The sequence below is a fragment of the Dendronephthya gigantea genome, unplaced genomic scaffold (genome assembly GCF_004324835.1).
Source record: "Dendronephthya gigantea isolate DGI-Jeju-01 unplaced genomic scaffold, DenGig_1.0 000074F, whole genome shotgun sequence".
NCBI lineage: Eukaryota > Metazoa > Cnidaria > Anthozoa > Malacalcyonacea > Nephtheidae > Dendronephthya > Dendronephthya gigantea.
In genome coordinates this window covers 787,920-803,877 of record NW_021163084.1, presented here as the reverse complement: position 1 = coordinate 803,877, position 15,958 = coordinate 787,920, and the positions used below count along the sequence as shown (strand labels likewise).

Genomic DNA, 15,958 nt, shown 5'->3' with positions numbered 1-15,958 from the left:
TACTGTGGACCCAATGACCGCCGTTGACCCAAACAAACAAGAGAGTGTATATCGAGTATGGTAAAAATTCACCCAGTGAACTCTAATAAAACTTTAATAAAACTTTTAGAGTCTTCTTAGAGTTCACCGTCGATTCACCAGAGAAGATTGTGATTTTGTCAAAAATTTGTCGAAGACGAAGGACTGCAATATCTCTTTCAGGAATGAGGAATTCTCGGGAACGCAACTAGTGACGAGATTGACAGAAACTGTAGGTATTATCACTATATTCTTAGGACAGGTGTGAATCAGGTCAAGCATTTACACATTTTGATCAGACTGTTTTAAGTCAACGAAGAGTTTGTCAATCAATCCAATCCACGCAATTCGGCACACAGCATAATAGCTAATAGAGTCAGTGCCCGGATAAACGAAATGATAAACTGTGAAATTCTTTCTTCCTGTGGTTTAAAATTCTTAATTGCAGAGTAAAAATTCCTCCTTTTTGAGAAGTGTTTTGTCTATTTAGGCAGTTGTTATACCACATTTGATGCTAAAAATTCCTCAGACAAATCCAAGACATTCAACTCGTATTTTCCCAGCCAAGAAAAAAAAAATCACCAATCAATCTCTCGACAGAAATATTTCAAAATTTCAAAATGTAGTTAAGCAATTAGGTTTATCCATCTGATAGCAACGGGTTTCTTCGAGGGAAAAAATTGAACGAGATTTTTGTTAAATGAGGTCAGTTCATGTGGCTTAAAACGCTTGACAGGTTATCGCCCCAAGACAACGATTGTTATATCGCGTAGTTGGAAGAAATACAAAAATTATAAAAACAAGGTTTGTCAGTTTAGTAAATTTGAGGAATATAATCGTTGATCTAGCCTAAATTTTGTTGTTGTTTCCAGTGATATTCTTGTAATACAAGAGGACAGATTGCAGGTATTATAATATAAGCTTTAGCAGATTGTGTATGAACGTAAAGAAAAACATTAGGTAAACAAGCATAAGAGGATTTCTACAATAATGACCATTTATCGTAGTTTACGTGAGAAAGGATCTCACGCGAAGTTCCAGCTCAGATTTAGTCTGCTAAACTTATACTTCCTCAGTAAGCTGTCGTAATTCATGTATTGTGTCTGTTATTTTCCAAGTAAATGTCTCAAACATGGAAATGCAAGGGGGCCATGGGGGTAGAATTTTATATGTATATAATAATCGTTAAATTGATATATGAGGCCATAAGCTCAAAGACACAAAAATACACATCGATATTCAATTATTTCTTTGCCAAAATGTTTAAAAAAGAATATCGTGTTTAATTAATCATGTGAAATTTTCTCGTTTTAGAAATATGAAATATTGTGTTATCATTTCAATATTAGTGTCAGTGACGACAGCTGTGCCCCGAAAATATCTGGGTGAGTGGACAATATTTGTGAAATGTTTTGAACAGTGCGCGGCCGGTTTTATAAAAATGTAGCTAACCTATAATTAATGGCAGACTTCGCAAATCGAAATCGTTCACTTTGTAGTAATTACGATTTAGCAACCTATTAAAAATGAAGTAATCAGTTAATTTTTCATACAGGCGGTCCGAGGTTTCCAGGTTCGTAAATATTAGCTTTTGATATGGTATTTCAGAAGTCTGTTTTTCTCTGCAGTGTTGCGTTTTAAAAACTATTCAATTTAGAAGAGTGCGTATTTCACAAAACGAGAGCGAGGCGATACAGTAAACACACGGGGCCGGGGGCGAGCATGGCAGGGGGCAGCTGGTCTAAAAAAGTTGGGCAACTTTTAATCGCAAGAGTTTTATCGTATTATACCAAAATTCAGTCAGGTAATTTTCACTGAAATCAGTGACAGGTTGCCGGCTTGGGCAATTTAAACTCATAAGTTGGGTGCAATTTTTGCTGAAATTATTCCCCTGCCGCCACCAAAAATTTTGGTTTTCCCTGTGCTTGTGATTTCAAACTGAGATTGCTTTTTCGTTAAAATTGAAAATAGCGAACTTTGTTTATTACTGTTTTTTTAGATGGTCATCCAGAGGATGATTCTTGGGGAAAGCTAAACCCAGCCCAAGCTGCAGAACGTCAACAGAATGACTACAGACAGCAGCGACCAGGAAGTTACGGGCAGTTTGGACAACCTACTAGCCAATATGGGCAGCCTAATCAATATGGACAGCCCAACCAATATGGACAGCCCAACCAATATGGACAGCCCAACCAATATGGGCAGCCTAATCAATATGGACAACCTAACCAATATGGACAGCCCAACAACCAGTATGGACAACAAAATAATCCGTATGGTCAAGCTTACACTCAGAATCCGTACGGACCTCAACAACCTGGAGGTTATGGAGGATATAATCCTGGATTACAGCAAGGAAAGGGAAAGAAAGGCAAAGGAAAGAAAAACGGTGGACTTGTGCCACCTATGCAACCTCCGATGCAGCAACCCTATGGTCAAGGTGAGTAGAAAATAATATTCTAACAACCGTCCCTGCAGTTCGCAAGAATAAAATGCATTCGTTTGTTCCAGATATTTAGGATTAGGATATTGCTTGGAACAGGAAGCTACAACGAAACAAATGCTTACACTGTTACACATACCCGAGACCAGGGCGCTTATATAGGAAGTTTTATAAAAACGCCGTGCTTGAGACAATTTTGTTGTGAACAGCATTGGCATGGCAGTCTAGTAGTCTAGTCTCTAAAATTGTCATTGATGTGATATATAACCTTTTTCCGTGACTTATCATGATTGGAGCCATGTGCCGGAATACTTAATTGTATTACTTCATATATACAAGCATTATAATGCAGGCGATTTGCAACGATTCGTGATTTTAGTACCTGCACACCAGATATATTTTTTGAAATGAATATTGCTACTCTGATTTATCAACCGGGTAAGCTGAAAAATTAGTATATATGTTGCACTTGCACAAAATGCCTCCGCAAAAGTAGGCGGAAATTTGCGGGATTCCTCCAAATATAGGCAGCCCCTAACAGTCTCTACATTTTCAGCTCCGTATGGACAACAACAAGGTTTTGGTCAACAACCTCAACAGCCTGGTCAATGTGCTTCACCATGTAGTCAGGCGTGTGCTCCAGCCTGTTCATCTCAGTGCTGTGGTGCTAACAATGCCTTCACCGCAATGCAACCTCCACCATCTATGACGCAATCATCGTGCCCAGGCGCCTGTCCAAACTCGTGTGCTCCGGTTTGCAATCAGAAATGCTGTTGGGATAAAAGAACGGCGATCCCAAGGCCAGCGGCAATTCCACACCCATACCAACAGTACTATTATTAAACGCATTAGCTGAAACACTGAGACAACGATATTCTCGAAAACCTAAAGTCAATAGTTTTGGACGTTTGCTCCAACCTTTGTAGCCAGTTCCAAAATCATATATGACATATACGAGAATAATCGAGAAAGTATTTCAAATTGACAATCAAGCACATAATGGCAAAGGTTACCTAGCAACAAATTTTCAACCTCAATAGAAAACGCATAATGCTGAAACCTTTGTCAGTACCACATTGTTCATTATAGTATCCAAGCCAAATCTATGTACAAACAAATTGACAATAGTTTCTATATTTTCTATAACTACTTCAGAACTATGGTTAATAATTAATCATAGCACCTGTGAATTGGTTCCAGTTGGTAGACATAGCTCACAATAGTCGAATATTTTCCTTGTACGAAGAAAATAAAATATTGAAAAAGTATTTTGTTTTTGGCCGGAACTGAATTTTGTTTCACATCAACGAAAGCGAGTTGGGGATTCTGTACTTTAGGTATGAAAAGATGGCAAAATATAGAGGACTGATTCTACTAGCCGCTGTTCTGTGTGCTGTAACTGGACAACAAACAAGTAAGTCAACAATTTGACTTAAAGAATTAACCCGGAGGTTGGTTGAACAACATTTTAACCACCTATTTCGCAGCAAACTTTAATCCCCAATTTCAACTGGTTAACTTTAGCACCTCTTTATACAAACGGGCCACTATCTGGAAAAACGAGATGACCAGAAATGCTATGGTTCGTCTGATATTTCCTCTGCGCTGATACAACTATTTATACGCGTGAATTCAATTTTAATTCGGGGAACTGATCAGGCATATCACTACTTCCTTTCGAGTAGAAATGGGCATATTTTATGAAGGTTACCTAGAAATACTCCCCCGAATGTACTATTTAGTTGTGAAAAGTTACTGTCTGTGATCTGCAACATGCATCTATCACATTAACTTTTTGGCATTTTGCCACGTTTTCCAAGTCTTCTCATATGCATGGTTATTTATTTAATCTTATTCTAGATGCTAAAATATTACACCATTTATTTACACGAACCAACGGGGAAATCCAAGACTCCATCAGGCTCGTTTATACACCACGCTTAATTTCTTGGCAAGGCACGGCTAAAATTGGTACCTAGTTTTATTAGTGTTCAGGCAACCAATGCAAAGATCGAGCACAGATGAAATTGGCACAGTGCCCTAACGCCCTTTTTAACCTTGCCGAAACACCGAGTGTTGTGCAAATGGAGCTACGGTTATTTGCCCAATTTTCTCAGAACTTCGTCGCAGTGTCATGATCACGCTATATATTCTAGTTAATTTGTTTGAAAATTTTGTCTTTGCATTTGTTCCAAGACTTAGGCTATAGCTACGTCGCATTTTGGTCGCATCGAGTGCAATTCAAACAATAGATTGAGATGATTAACCTCATATGTATTAAGCTTCGTTATCCGGCATTATCTATTGTTTGAATTGCATTCGACGCGATCAAGATGCGACGTTAAACAGAGGCCTTATACGTCGTAATAGAATATGCTTCCAGTGACTTTTTAAATTGGTTAAACTTTTCTGAATTACTTAGAAGGAGCTGTGTGCGAGGAAAGATGCCAACTCCAGTGTACACCAGATTGTGATTTCGCCTGTTGTATCCCCGCTCATCCCTCAGGTCGTGAATCGTACGCACAAGAGACTGGAACTAGTGAAGAGACGACGTTCACGCCATCGACATCTTGGCTTAACGCCCAACAATGTGCAGAACCATGCTCGAGCTCGTGTAGTCCTGCGTGCACTAACGAGTGCTGCGCGAAGTCGGCAAATCAAAATCACGAAGGTCTGAGACCATTAAACGAGCAAAGAAAACCAATGCCATATAACGATTAACGATTTCAATTAAAATGTTTGTTCCTTTACCTCTGTATTAAAACTAGATTAACAAGCGATCATTCATGACAACAAAAGAACGGTATTATATGCTTGATGTAGAAGAAAATATCCTGGCTTGCCGTGTTGGAAATTATTCCTTTGGGGTCGGGTAAAACAATTTTGTAAATGTACCTGAGCACAGATATTCAGAGTGTGCCAAAAATGTGCCTGAGCAGCATTCTAAACCTTCAGGAACTAATTGTAAAGTAACTCATATCTATGGTTAATAACAGAATTTCTTAATCTGGGGCAGGTTGTTTAAAACGTTCAAACTAGAATTCGAGTAGTTTAATCGTAGTTAACTCGAAAATACACGATTCTGATTGGCCAATTCTGCCACTAACTGTAATTAAATGTTAACCGCCCCCTATTATACCACGGACCCCAGGACGTTTAGGGATAGAATCTGATATAGAACTACCCTGTCTACCCATATAATTGAGAAACTGAATATACATGGGAATTTAGTGAATTTAATAAAATAAAAAGCTATATTATATTTAAACATCTGGGGCCAGTTGTTCAAAGCTTGGTTAGCACTAAACCTGGGTTAAATTTTAATCCACTTAAGGTGCTTCTGAACCGCTGTTCGTTCTAAAACCTGTACAAAATATGGCTTTTGTCGGTCCAGAAAATATTTATGGAAAAAGATATTCAACTTTGTAAACAAAAGATTAAAAAAATTGATGTAAAGATTTGCTTTAACCCAGAGTTAAGCTAACCAGCTTTAACAACGGGCAGGGGTAAGATGTTACATTGGCTTACTAATACTAATAAATGCTTTTTTGCAACCACGCGTTTTTCATAGGCACGGAATGGTTTGAATTCATTCAAATGACACAGAGCGAACAATTGAAATATTCATATCTGTATTCAATACATTAAGTGCCAATTTTACCTATTTTGCGGAATTTACAATTTATTAACGTTCGAAAGATGTAATATTTTACCGTGCGTGAAAAAACGCGTAACTGGAAACGAGCCTGGCAATCCCTATTCGCGCATATTTTGTGGTACTTGTCGCCTAATATCTTACAATGCGAATCCTAATTTTATTCACTAACTTCGTGCTCTAAAAATATTACAATTTAAAATTGCCCAACTCAACATCTTGCGCGTACATTATACATGGTAAATCTAAGTCGTTGATCTTTAAAAATTCAATTAATGGCACCATTTAACTGGAGTGTCTAAAATCTGTACAACTAGCGAATATCGTATAGTATAATTATTATTATATCTTGTGGAATGTGGATCAATTTAATTTCAGTATACGTGCTACGGTTGGAAGCGGCTTTGGAGGCGGATAAACACAAAAACTGATCTTAACGCAATTGGAATGCCGAGGTGAGAAAACAATGCCATTGGACAAAATGGCATGACATTATTTTCAGTTCTTTTAAGGCCTGTTTAAACTTGCGATTTTTTTCTTTCTTTTGATAGATGTGAACGAGTGAATTACAGATGTTCAAATACGAGCTCGTATACATACATCAAAGAATTCGTAACTAGCCACTCGTTCACATCTACCAAAAGAAGAAAGTCGCAGATAAAATCACACCAAAAATTGCAAGTGTAAGCGGGCCTTCAGGCATGCTATATATAAAAAATATTCCATGCGTGCATATCGCATTTTATGCCTAAATTGAAAAATATTTTGTTTTCCTACAACCTCCGGATTTCACCGGATATAATACTTTCGGCCTGCAGCGACGCGCCCTTGTCGGGAAAAACATTGTCATTACTTAGACAAAGGTCATTTGTCTGTTGGGGGACTGAGTCAAAGTATACTGCTTCGATCCTTCAGGGCCGTCATGATGCCATACGGGAGCATGACCTAAGGGTGTAGTTCCGTTAGGGGTACGAACTTCTGAGAGGGAACCTCCATTACTAGAATTTTGCTCGATATTCACGCTCCCAGGTAAATTTAAGACCATCGTGGTGGTCTCGGGGTTTCGTCGCAGCTCGTTTGGTTCGCTATCAGAGAGCCTTGCTGGAGGCGACATTGGAGACATATTTTCAAGTGGAACAGATCGGCTGCCATTCTGTCTTCTTCCTGAGTGTCCTCGTAAATATTGTCCTTGTGAGCGAAGATACGAGTTTTTAAGATCCTGGTTGAATTTGGCAATTTCAGCGTTTGTTAGAGTGGTGGCGACATTGCCGGGCTTACGGCGAACCTCTGGGGCGTGTGGTTCGGGATCGGTGGGTGTTAAAGGGTGGCGGGGTACGGGATTCGTGGGTGTTGACGGCTGGGGATCATCAACCTTGACCGGCGAAGATACATCGATTCTTTTTGTGGCCTCCGGGCTGACGTAGCGTACCTCATGAAATACTGGACGATTTCCGGAACTCTCTGAATGTCTTTCAGAACGCCTTTCTGAGCGTCTTGGAATATTTTCCAAACCCTTTTCAGGACTTCCCGGGTGACTTTGGACACTTTCTGAGGGAGTTTCGCTACCATCCGAGTGTCTTGGGATAGTTTCCGACTGACTTACGACGCTTTCGGAATTCCTACCATCACTTCTCGACGATCGTCCGAGACTTTCCGAACGTCTTACATCGGAACTAATCCTGGACGTTTCCGACCGTCGACTAGAATTTGTCCTCGCAACAGAATGTCTACCCGAGTCAGCTCCGTCAACGTCCGAAACCGGAGACTGAGGAAGGACTTGTTTCCCTGCAGGAACCTCGATAATTTGATCTTTTTGGCGACTCTTACGCGCACGCGCGGATGCGGTTTCAAACGTGCCGCGCTTGAGCGAAGAGCCCGGGGCTAGCGAAGGGAATTCTTCACTGCTCGCGGCAGGAGGCGATTCTAGTCCTCCTTTTTTAAGCTCAAAACGTGATTCTTGCAACTGATCCATTATTTGATCAATATTGTAAGGGTATTCACTCATCTTTTCTTGAAGAAATTCCACAATGTCCTCCATTGGTTGCTTCACGAATTTTTCTGGAAAAATAATTTAGAATAATCCATATTAGTCTGGATTACAGGGTTGCCAGAGTCCTGAAAAAAAGTCGTCAAACATTGTTGTAGTCGTCTCTTTGATTTATTTGTTTCAAACAAAGAAAACAACGTCTTTGGTAATAATATTTTGCTAATTTATTCAGTAATCTGGCAACCCTGGTCTGGAACTATCCAAAATGTGGAGTTCCTTTAGTCTGGTTTTCATATGTCGCCGATTGTTTGTGGCCGGTGACGAAGAAAATTCATTCAAAATAACAAAGTATTTCATTCATCAATGAACACTGATAATAGCCAACTGTCAGTGACATATGAGAACCGAACTACATAGCTGAAAAACGTATTTGAAACATGAAGGTCTACTACATCTAAGTGGTCTAATTCGTATTCTTAAATAAGATGCTGAGAATTGACTCTACTGCAAACATATGAGAGGTTCTATGAGAGGTCCTGGTTTCGCGTCTATACTACCTTCGAAGATAAATCACGTGGTGCATTGTTGATGTATGGTGGTATTCAACATGAGATCATGGTCGATCCACTCGGCTAATCACATGTTGATTGCACTTACTTTTATGTATTTTCATTAAGTTATACGCCATAGCAGTGAGTATTTTATCTCCCTCCAGTAAAAACGCATCCCATAGTCGCAACGTCAGAGGAAATGGCGTCTAAAATATTAGCAGAATACACTTGAATTCACTCATATTTGAGACAGTTTTAACATTCTTAATATATCTTTCCTGTATATAGTTTTAACATTCTTAATATATCTTTCCTGTATATGGGGCTCATGAACGGTGACCTCCAATCTAGGTCTGCCACAGAGAAAACTAACACTGTTTAAACCGGATAAATCGAACGGTTTTAGTATATATAGAGAACAATTTCATGCAGCGATGATCATACAAGACCTAATTTTATCTGCTCATCTAGTGATGATCATACACGGCCTAATTTTATCTACTCATCTAGCGATGATCATACATCACCTAATTTTATCTGTTCATCAAGCGATGATAATACAAGACCTAATTTTATCTGATGATGATCATACACTACATAAACACTACATAATCCTTACTCGATCCAGGAAGCACTGCATGAACCATTTCAGAGTATAAAGACTTGTGTACACCCCTTCTTTCTCCTAGAAATGATTGTTTAGTTTAACCAAAATTTACAGGGGGGGGGGTAATTTCTTGAAAGCATTTTTCGAAATTCTCGCTCAGTGTATTCTATATTAACTTACCAAATGTTTAAAAAGTTTTGGTGCAAATTTCTTTAAAATAGCCTCGTGGTGTTCCTGAAATCTTTTTAGTTTCGGAAAACCAGGAATAAAAAATCCTACGAAAAGATTAATTCCTTTCAAAATGATGTTATACATTTGCATAATATTTGCCATACAGTGTCTATCGTTTCAACGCAGCACCACTCCCCCACGGCCCACCACTCCCCCACGGCCCACCCCTCCCCCCCCTGTGTTTTACTGTTCTCTGATTCAATCCTCAAGATTCTGAAATCTGAATCTCACTGTTCAATGTTTTCAGTAAGCACCCTTCCCAATACACAAACACATACCATGCATAGAGTGTTTCTTGCTATTTGTGATGAGTACAGACAGAGCCCAAAACGCATCCTAAAAGAATTGATTATGAGAATGAGGGGGATTCATATGCAAAACCATCGAGAATCGCGTGGCCATTGTTCTTAGAAAACGATAGGCCAAATAGAAAAAATTAAATATTAAAAAAAATTAATATATTGATTTTGTCATGTACCCATATCTATTGTACCGCATCCAAAAATAGAGATTGGATACCTGCATATTCCGTTATTCAGAAAATATTTAGCTAAGCTCATCCCCAAATTTAGCTACATTTAATTCTCTGCCATTTTTAATCAAATATAAAAATATCGGAAGGAAAAAACATTGGCACGAGGTTTACTCGTGTCCGCAATAGACAACTTAAGCCTTAATTAAGAAAACCTATTTCGTTTATGTCGTTTAAATATTGTCGTGAACGAGTCATTTTCAACGATGAATTCAGTCAAATTTGTCTTTATTTCCCGTGTTTAAAACGGTCATTGTTGATTGCACATTCGTATAGAAACACTCTATCGCATACTGACTTGCACATTCGTATAGAAACATTCTATCACATACGCCATGTTGACTTACTTACGGCAATTACAATTAAATGATACCGTACGCATTGTTTGGAGAATGCATTTATGAAAAATCGTTACACACGTCACGTGTCTGTTGTATCCTTCCGAAATCAACAATTGATTTTGGCAATATTTTGCATAAACTGAACTGTTAAATAATACCTCTTCATTTAAATACATTAAAAGTAGTGCAGCTATTCCACTCATTCCCTGACAGTATCCAACTTCCTAAATTAAAAAATGTTTTTAATTAATGCATTTTTTACTGCTACAATAATTCTCATCCGATATCTCAATGGAATAGTCACAGATCCCATCACTAATCTGCACAGAATAAACAAAGGTTTAATAATAGTTGTGGCAAGGTTCGATACCATAGTTAAGATTTTAGAATTTAACCTCATGTATGTCAATAAAAATTAGTCTCACAAAATTACCTGGTTATACATGGAATAAGCTGCTAAAACATGAAATAGATCTTGCTGTCTGTAAAAGAAAAAAACATATATCAATATTGAAATTAAAGCTTAAAGGAAGCCCTTGGTCTAGCGTTCTCTTCTGCAAGACTTCCACTTGTTTAATTGATGTTTCAGAAGAAGCTAACTTTATTTGGATACATGTCACTTTTGGTGCAAACCAATCTACCATATTAAAGATGAGGGATATTTTACATTTCACCAAAATGTATGACTGAAAAATTCCCTAAATCAATTTATTGAATACCATATTTCTGCAATAGCTATTTATCATATGTTAAAACATCTCTAATTGTGACAATTGTTAAAGTTCTTTTTGTCAAATTAAAGTTAAATTTGCAACTCAGTTTGATGATTTAATTTGCATTTTGGAGGGATGAGACAACAACATACTTAATTCCATATCTATCTCTAAACATGATGTGGTCACGGTAGGTCCGGTTTACATCCAAATCAATTTGTCGTATATCTGGTGAGTTGAGCCTTGCTTGAGCACGGAATTCCTAAGAATTGTAAATGCTGTAACTCTGGAATCTATCCAAAATGATAACAAATTTTGCGTGAAATCATTGCCGGGTAATATCTCACCTCATAAAGTATTGTTTTATTAGGTATTCTATCAATCTCCAGTAGCTGTTTCCACACAGTTCCCCTCATTGAATCTGGAATTCCTTTGTATATTCTTTTTCTAAGCTATAAATATAACACCAAGAGATTAGATACAGGTATATAATGTATGTGTGTATTGATAGTATGTGTGTATTGATAGTCAATGATAAGTCAAGAATTTAGACCAAATTATAATTATGCTGAGATTATATGAGAAAATGTTTAACGTATCAAAATGTATCCGACATCACTGCACATACCTTATCACTACGAGAATATTTATCCCATCTCATCACCATCTTCTTCCATTTCAATTCTCGTTCCCGTTCTTGAGCAAGTAACTAGTCATGTCAATGTAAATCATCTCATATGCATGGCAAAATTTTGTAAACAGCAATAACAATCACTTTATGTGGTGTCATTGTGCTGCAGATAGTTTAATAAGTTAATGGAGCACTTTGATCACAAGTTATTGTATATAAGTTGACAAATGTTCACATAAAGGGCCTTACTTGATTAAATTCTAAAATGTTTAAGAAGCAATCAATCATGGAGGGGAACCCAATTTGCACAATTGCCATTTAAGGCCCTCTGTTTGTAGAAAATACTTAAAATTCACATTTTTTGACAGCTTCTAAATGGAAACTTCAAACTATATTGACCCAATAGCACAGAAGAAAACAGTTTTACATGTAGATTCAGAAAGAACATAATTTACGGATAGACAAATTTAAATTTTTATCATATGCTTGACTGTCTCTAAGTGCCTCTGGTATTTTTCAAGAAATATGATCCTATTTAAATGACTAAAGTTCATTATACTGGATAGTTTTATCAGCAATGACAAACAATGCTGTCTGGAACTGAAACCTCTAATAATAAAGCTGTGCATTATTTGTTAACTACAACTCACCCTTGTGTCTCTGTCATCAAGCAACGGTTGTTTACTTTAGAAATAAATATAATATAAAATTACTACAGTATACAGTAGTCAGTAACCATATACAGGTTAAATTAAACCTTGTAACTACATGACATATTGAATTTAAAGGATACTTGATTACTTACTGCATAAATCCATATCTATCTGTGACTTGGTAAACAATATAACTAGCATCCTCCCACTCTTCAAGTTCCTCTTGGATAAAACCCTGAAAACAAAGAAAATATTATCAAAATTGAGGAAATTTTTATAAATCACACCTAACCGAGGGAGTTAATTATGTAATTGGGTGTGGAAGAGGTGTAAAAATAAAAATGCAGAAGTGGATGCTTTGTTCAAAGGTAAACCAGAATAAATCAATTATTCTCAAAATATAGCCCTAAATAATAGTTCCTTATTATTCACTTACCCTGTCATATTTTGCAACAATTGTTCGTCTTTGTTTCTCTGCTTCATCCTCATCCAGAGGTTCTGAAACTGAAGATAAAATATTCTCAGTATTTCTTATATATGTAGAACAACTTTAGAATTCTGGCTCTATTGCAGATTGATTAGGGTGGGGAGTGAAACTTTCCCACCTGATTTTCTTTGTAAATCAGAGACACAAGTTAAGACTCACAAAAACATTCTTCTCACAAATACCAAAAAAATTTGCAAACTGGTTTGTGAACAAAACCTCTAAGTGTTGTTTCCAAATCTCTGGTTTGAAATTATTTGATAATAGGTACCATCTGCTGGATATTTTAGACCTGTTGACTCTGTACAGAATGAACATAGACTGATACACATGTATGCACAATTGCCTGGCAAGATAATTACATGAAAATATTTTTTTTCCCCAATTTTGTAAGGAAATTAGCTAATCGAAACTGTTTCCCTTCAATTTACAACAAAACAATGCGTGATCACACAAACTTTTATCATGTATCTTCGTATTTTCATCACAAGGAAGTGGTTCACAATATTTTGAAATATTATCTTATAGCTGTCCGTATGTTATATTGCAGCCGTGACGACCCTGTCGTCGTCTTATATTAAAAATATTCGTTGTCTGATTTACATTAAAAGTATTGTGAAATTTCCAAATTCAAACCTTCTGTCATGACCTAATGTCTAAAATACTTCGGATTAAACACAACCAAATAACAATTTGGAAATGTTGCCCATATGAAAAGGCAGTGAACTGAACCAAAAATTTCATAATTAACTCATTACATATTTCCCTGTTTATAGGCATAGATTGAGTTATATACAACACAGTAATACAACGCAAACTTGCTCACCTGTTCCCATTATTTGACTCTTAATTTTTTTGGACTTTCTCTATTGAAAACCTCTGAAACAGCCAAACCGTTTTACTATGATCTTAGGGAGGTCCACCAGATCATAAACCAATGAATGGTTAAAAACAGAGTCTCTTTTCACAGCGAATTATGACAACGATTTCCTATTAAAAACACCGACGGTAACAGAGAGTTGTAGCCTTGTACACAACACAATAAAACGGCCAAAGCGTGCTGTTTTGTGTTCAAAAACCACAAAATAAACCAAATGTATTAAAGTACGTCTCTTAAATAGACAGCCATCTTCGTATGATTGTGACAACAATTGGAGGAATGGGTTCTAATTTCGGCATACTTCAAAAAGAAATATTCCCGGATGCCAATTGTCCTTTTTTCATCCCCAGGGAGCGAAAACAATAGAAAGCAATTTCAAATATTCTGGGGGAAAAGTTGCTAGCTGAGATGTATATACTTGTATAAGAAAATACTTTATTTATACCATTTCAAATAGTTTCTTGAAAATTTGGTGCAGGCACGCGAATTCTACAAAATGTAGGATTTTAATTTTTATGAGACTCTTCAGAGGTGTGTCGACTGAAAAGGTGTGGTAGAGTATCCCTCCAGTTTTTTTCATTGTTAAATTGACACAGTATCTATAGTTAATAAGGAAACACATGAAAAATATCATCACTTCTTTTGTGCACGAATTGCATCGCTATTCAGTATAATTCTAGCAGTTTGAACAATTGGCTGGCTAAAACACCTGTGGGATCGCGGGGTTGTTGTGTCAATGAAAACCGAGATTATAGCTACAATAGCGAGTTTAAGATGCACCAAATCTACGACGCGGACAGAATCGCAAAAAGAGTTCAACCTTCCTCTGGTAGGATTTCAATGTTGGGAAAATCTTGAAATTACTTCACGTTGCGTTGATTTGGTGAATCTTAAACTCGCTGCTAATCTAAAAAACTGGCCTTGGATACTAGAACCTGGATGCCGGAAATCTTTTGTTGCGCAAGACCATTAGGGAGGAGAAATTATTAATAGCATATATTATACATCATTTAAAGAAGTTCTTTGTTGCTCCAACTCCTCCTCCAATGTGAATGGATTTATGCAAATGATTGTCGAAGGCCTGAACTCACGTTGGCCTTCGTTAGCCTAAGACTCAGTCGATTAATTCGATCACTGTTTCATGTCTATCAGAAACACCGATTCTTGGGAAAATTGTGAACTACTTTACCGCGACTATTTAATAATTTTTCGGCGACGTTTTGGCAAGAATTATTCTATTTTTTTTTTCAGTTCGAAACTACTTTTTTCCGTTATCTCAGGCAATTGCCCACACGGTTGCAAATTGAGATCTAGTGAAACCGCACAATCCGGTTAAGGCTTAGGAATCTAGTTGAAATCTAGTTTCCGAACGTCGTAGCCAATTCCTAAACAGTCGATCGGACAAAAGCCAACATACAATACGTTGAGAGGCTTAGATACTTCAGGGTAAGTGGTAACGGAAATTGAAAGCGAGTCCACTTTGTCCTCAGTGATGTGTTCAATATTTCAATCTAATTTAAATATAAAGAGTTGTTTTGATGCTCGTAGACCTAACAGCTATAGACCTACCGTACCACCGTAGGAATTCTTTTCGAAATATAAAAATTCCATCTATTTTAAAATATTGTCTAATAAAATAATAGAATATCTATGTTCTAGATCAGAGACATGCAACGGAAGTTTCTTAAACTATGAGAAGACTGACAAATTGGGCCAAAAATGAAATGTTGCACAAAATATAACAAAAAATTAATAACTGGTGAAATGTAACTTTGCAAAATAGTCCTGTCTATTTTATTGTTTATGTTTAGTTTTATTGTATGTAGAACTCGCCACAAATATATAGTATCTTGCACGTACTTGAAGTGACGCTTTAAAGTTATAGTGTCTTTAAAACTTATTAAGGCTTATTACCACGCTAAAGGCTAGTTTCCATTTAGGAAAAATCTCCTTTGGATCGGAACGGACAGGAAAATTTCCTTTGTGGGTGAGTTCTCACGCGGCGTTTATACAAAGGAAACTTTCCTGTCCTGTCCGATCCAAAAGAGAATTTTCCTGAGTGAAAACTAGCCTTAAGTAGAACATTGAGGGTGCGGGCAGCCGCACTATCATATCTAAAGCCATCCTGATGCTTAGCTACCAGGGATAACTGCAAGAAACTACACGGTGTCTGATGTCGTAGGTGAGGAACGAATAAACAGGTGATAATTCGTATAATGGATCTGTAAAGTA

The 15,958-nt window shown here is 37.1% G+C and overlaps 2 protein-coding genes across 4 annotated transcripts; one reads left to right on the top strand and one right to left on the bottom strand.

The window, feature by feature from the left end:
- Window positions 1-688: 688 nt before the first annotated feature.
- LOC114531783 (glutenin, high molecular weight subunit PW212-like) lies at window positions 689-6,063 on the top strand. 2 transcript variants are annotated; one of them, XM_028553404.1, is made up of 5 exons: window positions 689-822; window positions 1,333-1,403; window positions 2,018-2,458; window positions 3,018-3,875; window positions 4,884-6,063. In XM_028553404.1, exons 2-4 carry the CDS (start codon window positions 1,337-1,339, stop codon window positions 3,302-3,304), a joined length of 795 nt encoding a protein of 264 aa, XP_028409205.1. In that variant the 5' UTR covers window positions 689-822; window positions 1,333-1,336; the 3' UTR covers window positions 3,305-3,875; window positions 4,884-6,063. The 2 variants fall into 2 exon arrangements, with proteins under 2 accessions (XP_028409205.1, XP_028409204.1); XM_028553403.1 differs by having other exon boundaries at window positions 689-924.
- A 404-nt stretch (window positions 6,064-6,467) lies between these two features.
- On the bottom strand, window positions 6,468-13,972 carry LOC114531781 (USP6 N-terminal-like protein). 2 transcript variants are annotated; one of them, XM_028553400.1, is made up of 14 exons: window positions 13,673-13,972; window positions 12,799-12,866; window positions 12,515-12,597; window positions 12,360-12,393; window positions 11,707-11,787; window positions 11,426-11,530; window positions 11,231-11,340; window positions 10,799-10,847; window positions 10,524-10,589; window positions 9,771-9,828; window positions 9,442-9,536; window positions 9,274-9,339; window positions 8,761-8,860; window positions 6,468-8,174 (listed from the first exon to the last, which is right to left on the bottom strand). In XM_028553400.1, exons 1-14 carry the CDS (start codon window positions 13,680-13,682, stop codon window positions 6,970-6,972), a joined length of 2,130 nt encoding a protein of 709 aa, XP_028409201.1. In that variant the 5' UTR covers window positions 13,683-13,972; the 3' UTR covers window positions 6,468-6,969. The 2 variants fall into 2 exon arrangements, with proteins under 2 accessions (XP_028409201.1, XP_028409202.1); XM_028553401.1 differs by lacking the exons at window positions 12,799-12,866; window positions 13,673-13,972 and having other exon boundaries at window positions 12,467-12,516.
- Between the last annotated feature and the right edge of the window lie 1,986 nt (window positions 13,973-15,958).

Excerpts from the sequence above, each read along its gene's own strand:
- LOC114531783 (XM_028553404.1), top strand. The coding sequence starts at position 1,337 with ATGAAATATTGTGTTATCATTTCAATATTAGTGTCAGTGACGACAGCT. Across the intron at positions 1,404-2,017 it reads TGTGCCCCGAAAATATCTGG|ATGGTCATCCAGAGGATGAT; the intron begins GTGAGTGGACAA and ends CTGTTTTTTTAG. Across the intron at positions 2,459-3,017 it reads GCAGCAACCCTATGGTCAAG|CTCCGTATGGACAACAACAA; the intron begins GTGAGTAGAAAA and ends CTACATTTTCAG.
- LOC114531781 (XM_028553400.1), bottom strand. Across the intron at positions 11,788-12,359 it reads TTGATGACAGAGACACAAGG|TTACTTGCTCAAGAACGGGA; the intron begins GTGAGTTGTAGT and ends TGACATGACTAG. Across the intron at positions 11,341-11,425 it reads ATAAAACAATACTTTATGAG|GAATTCCGTGCTCAAGCAAG; the intron begins GTGAGATATTAC and ends TACAATTCTTAG.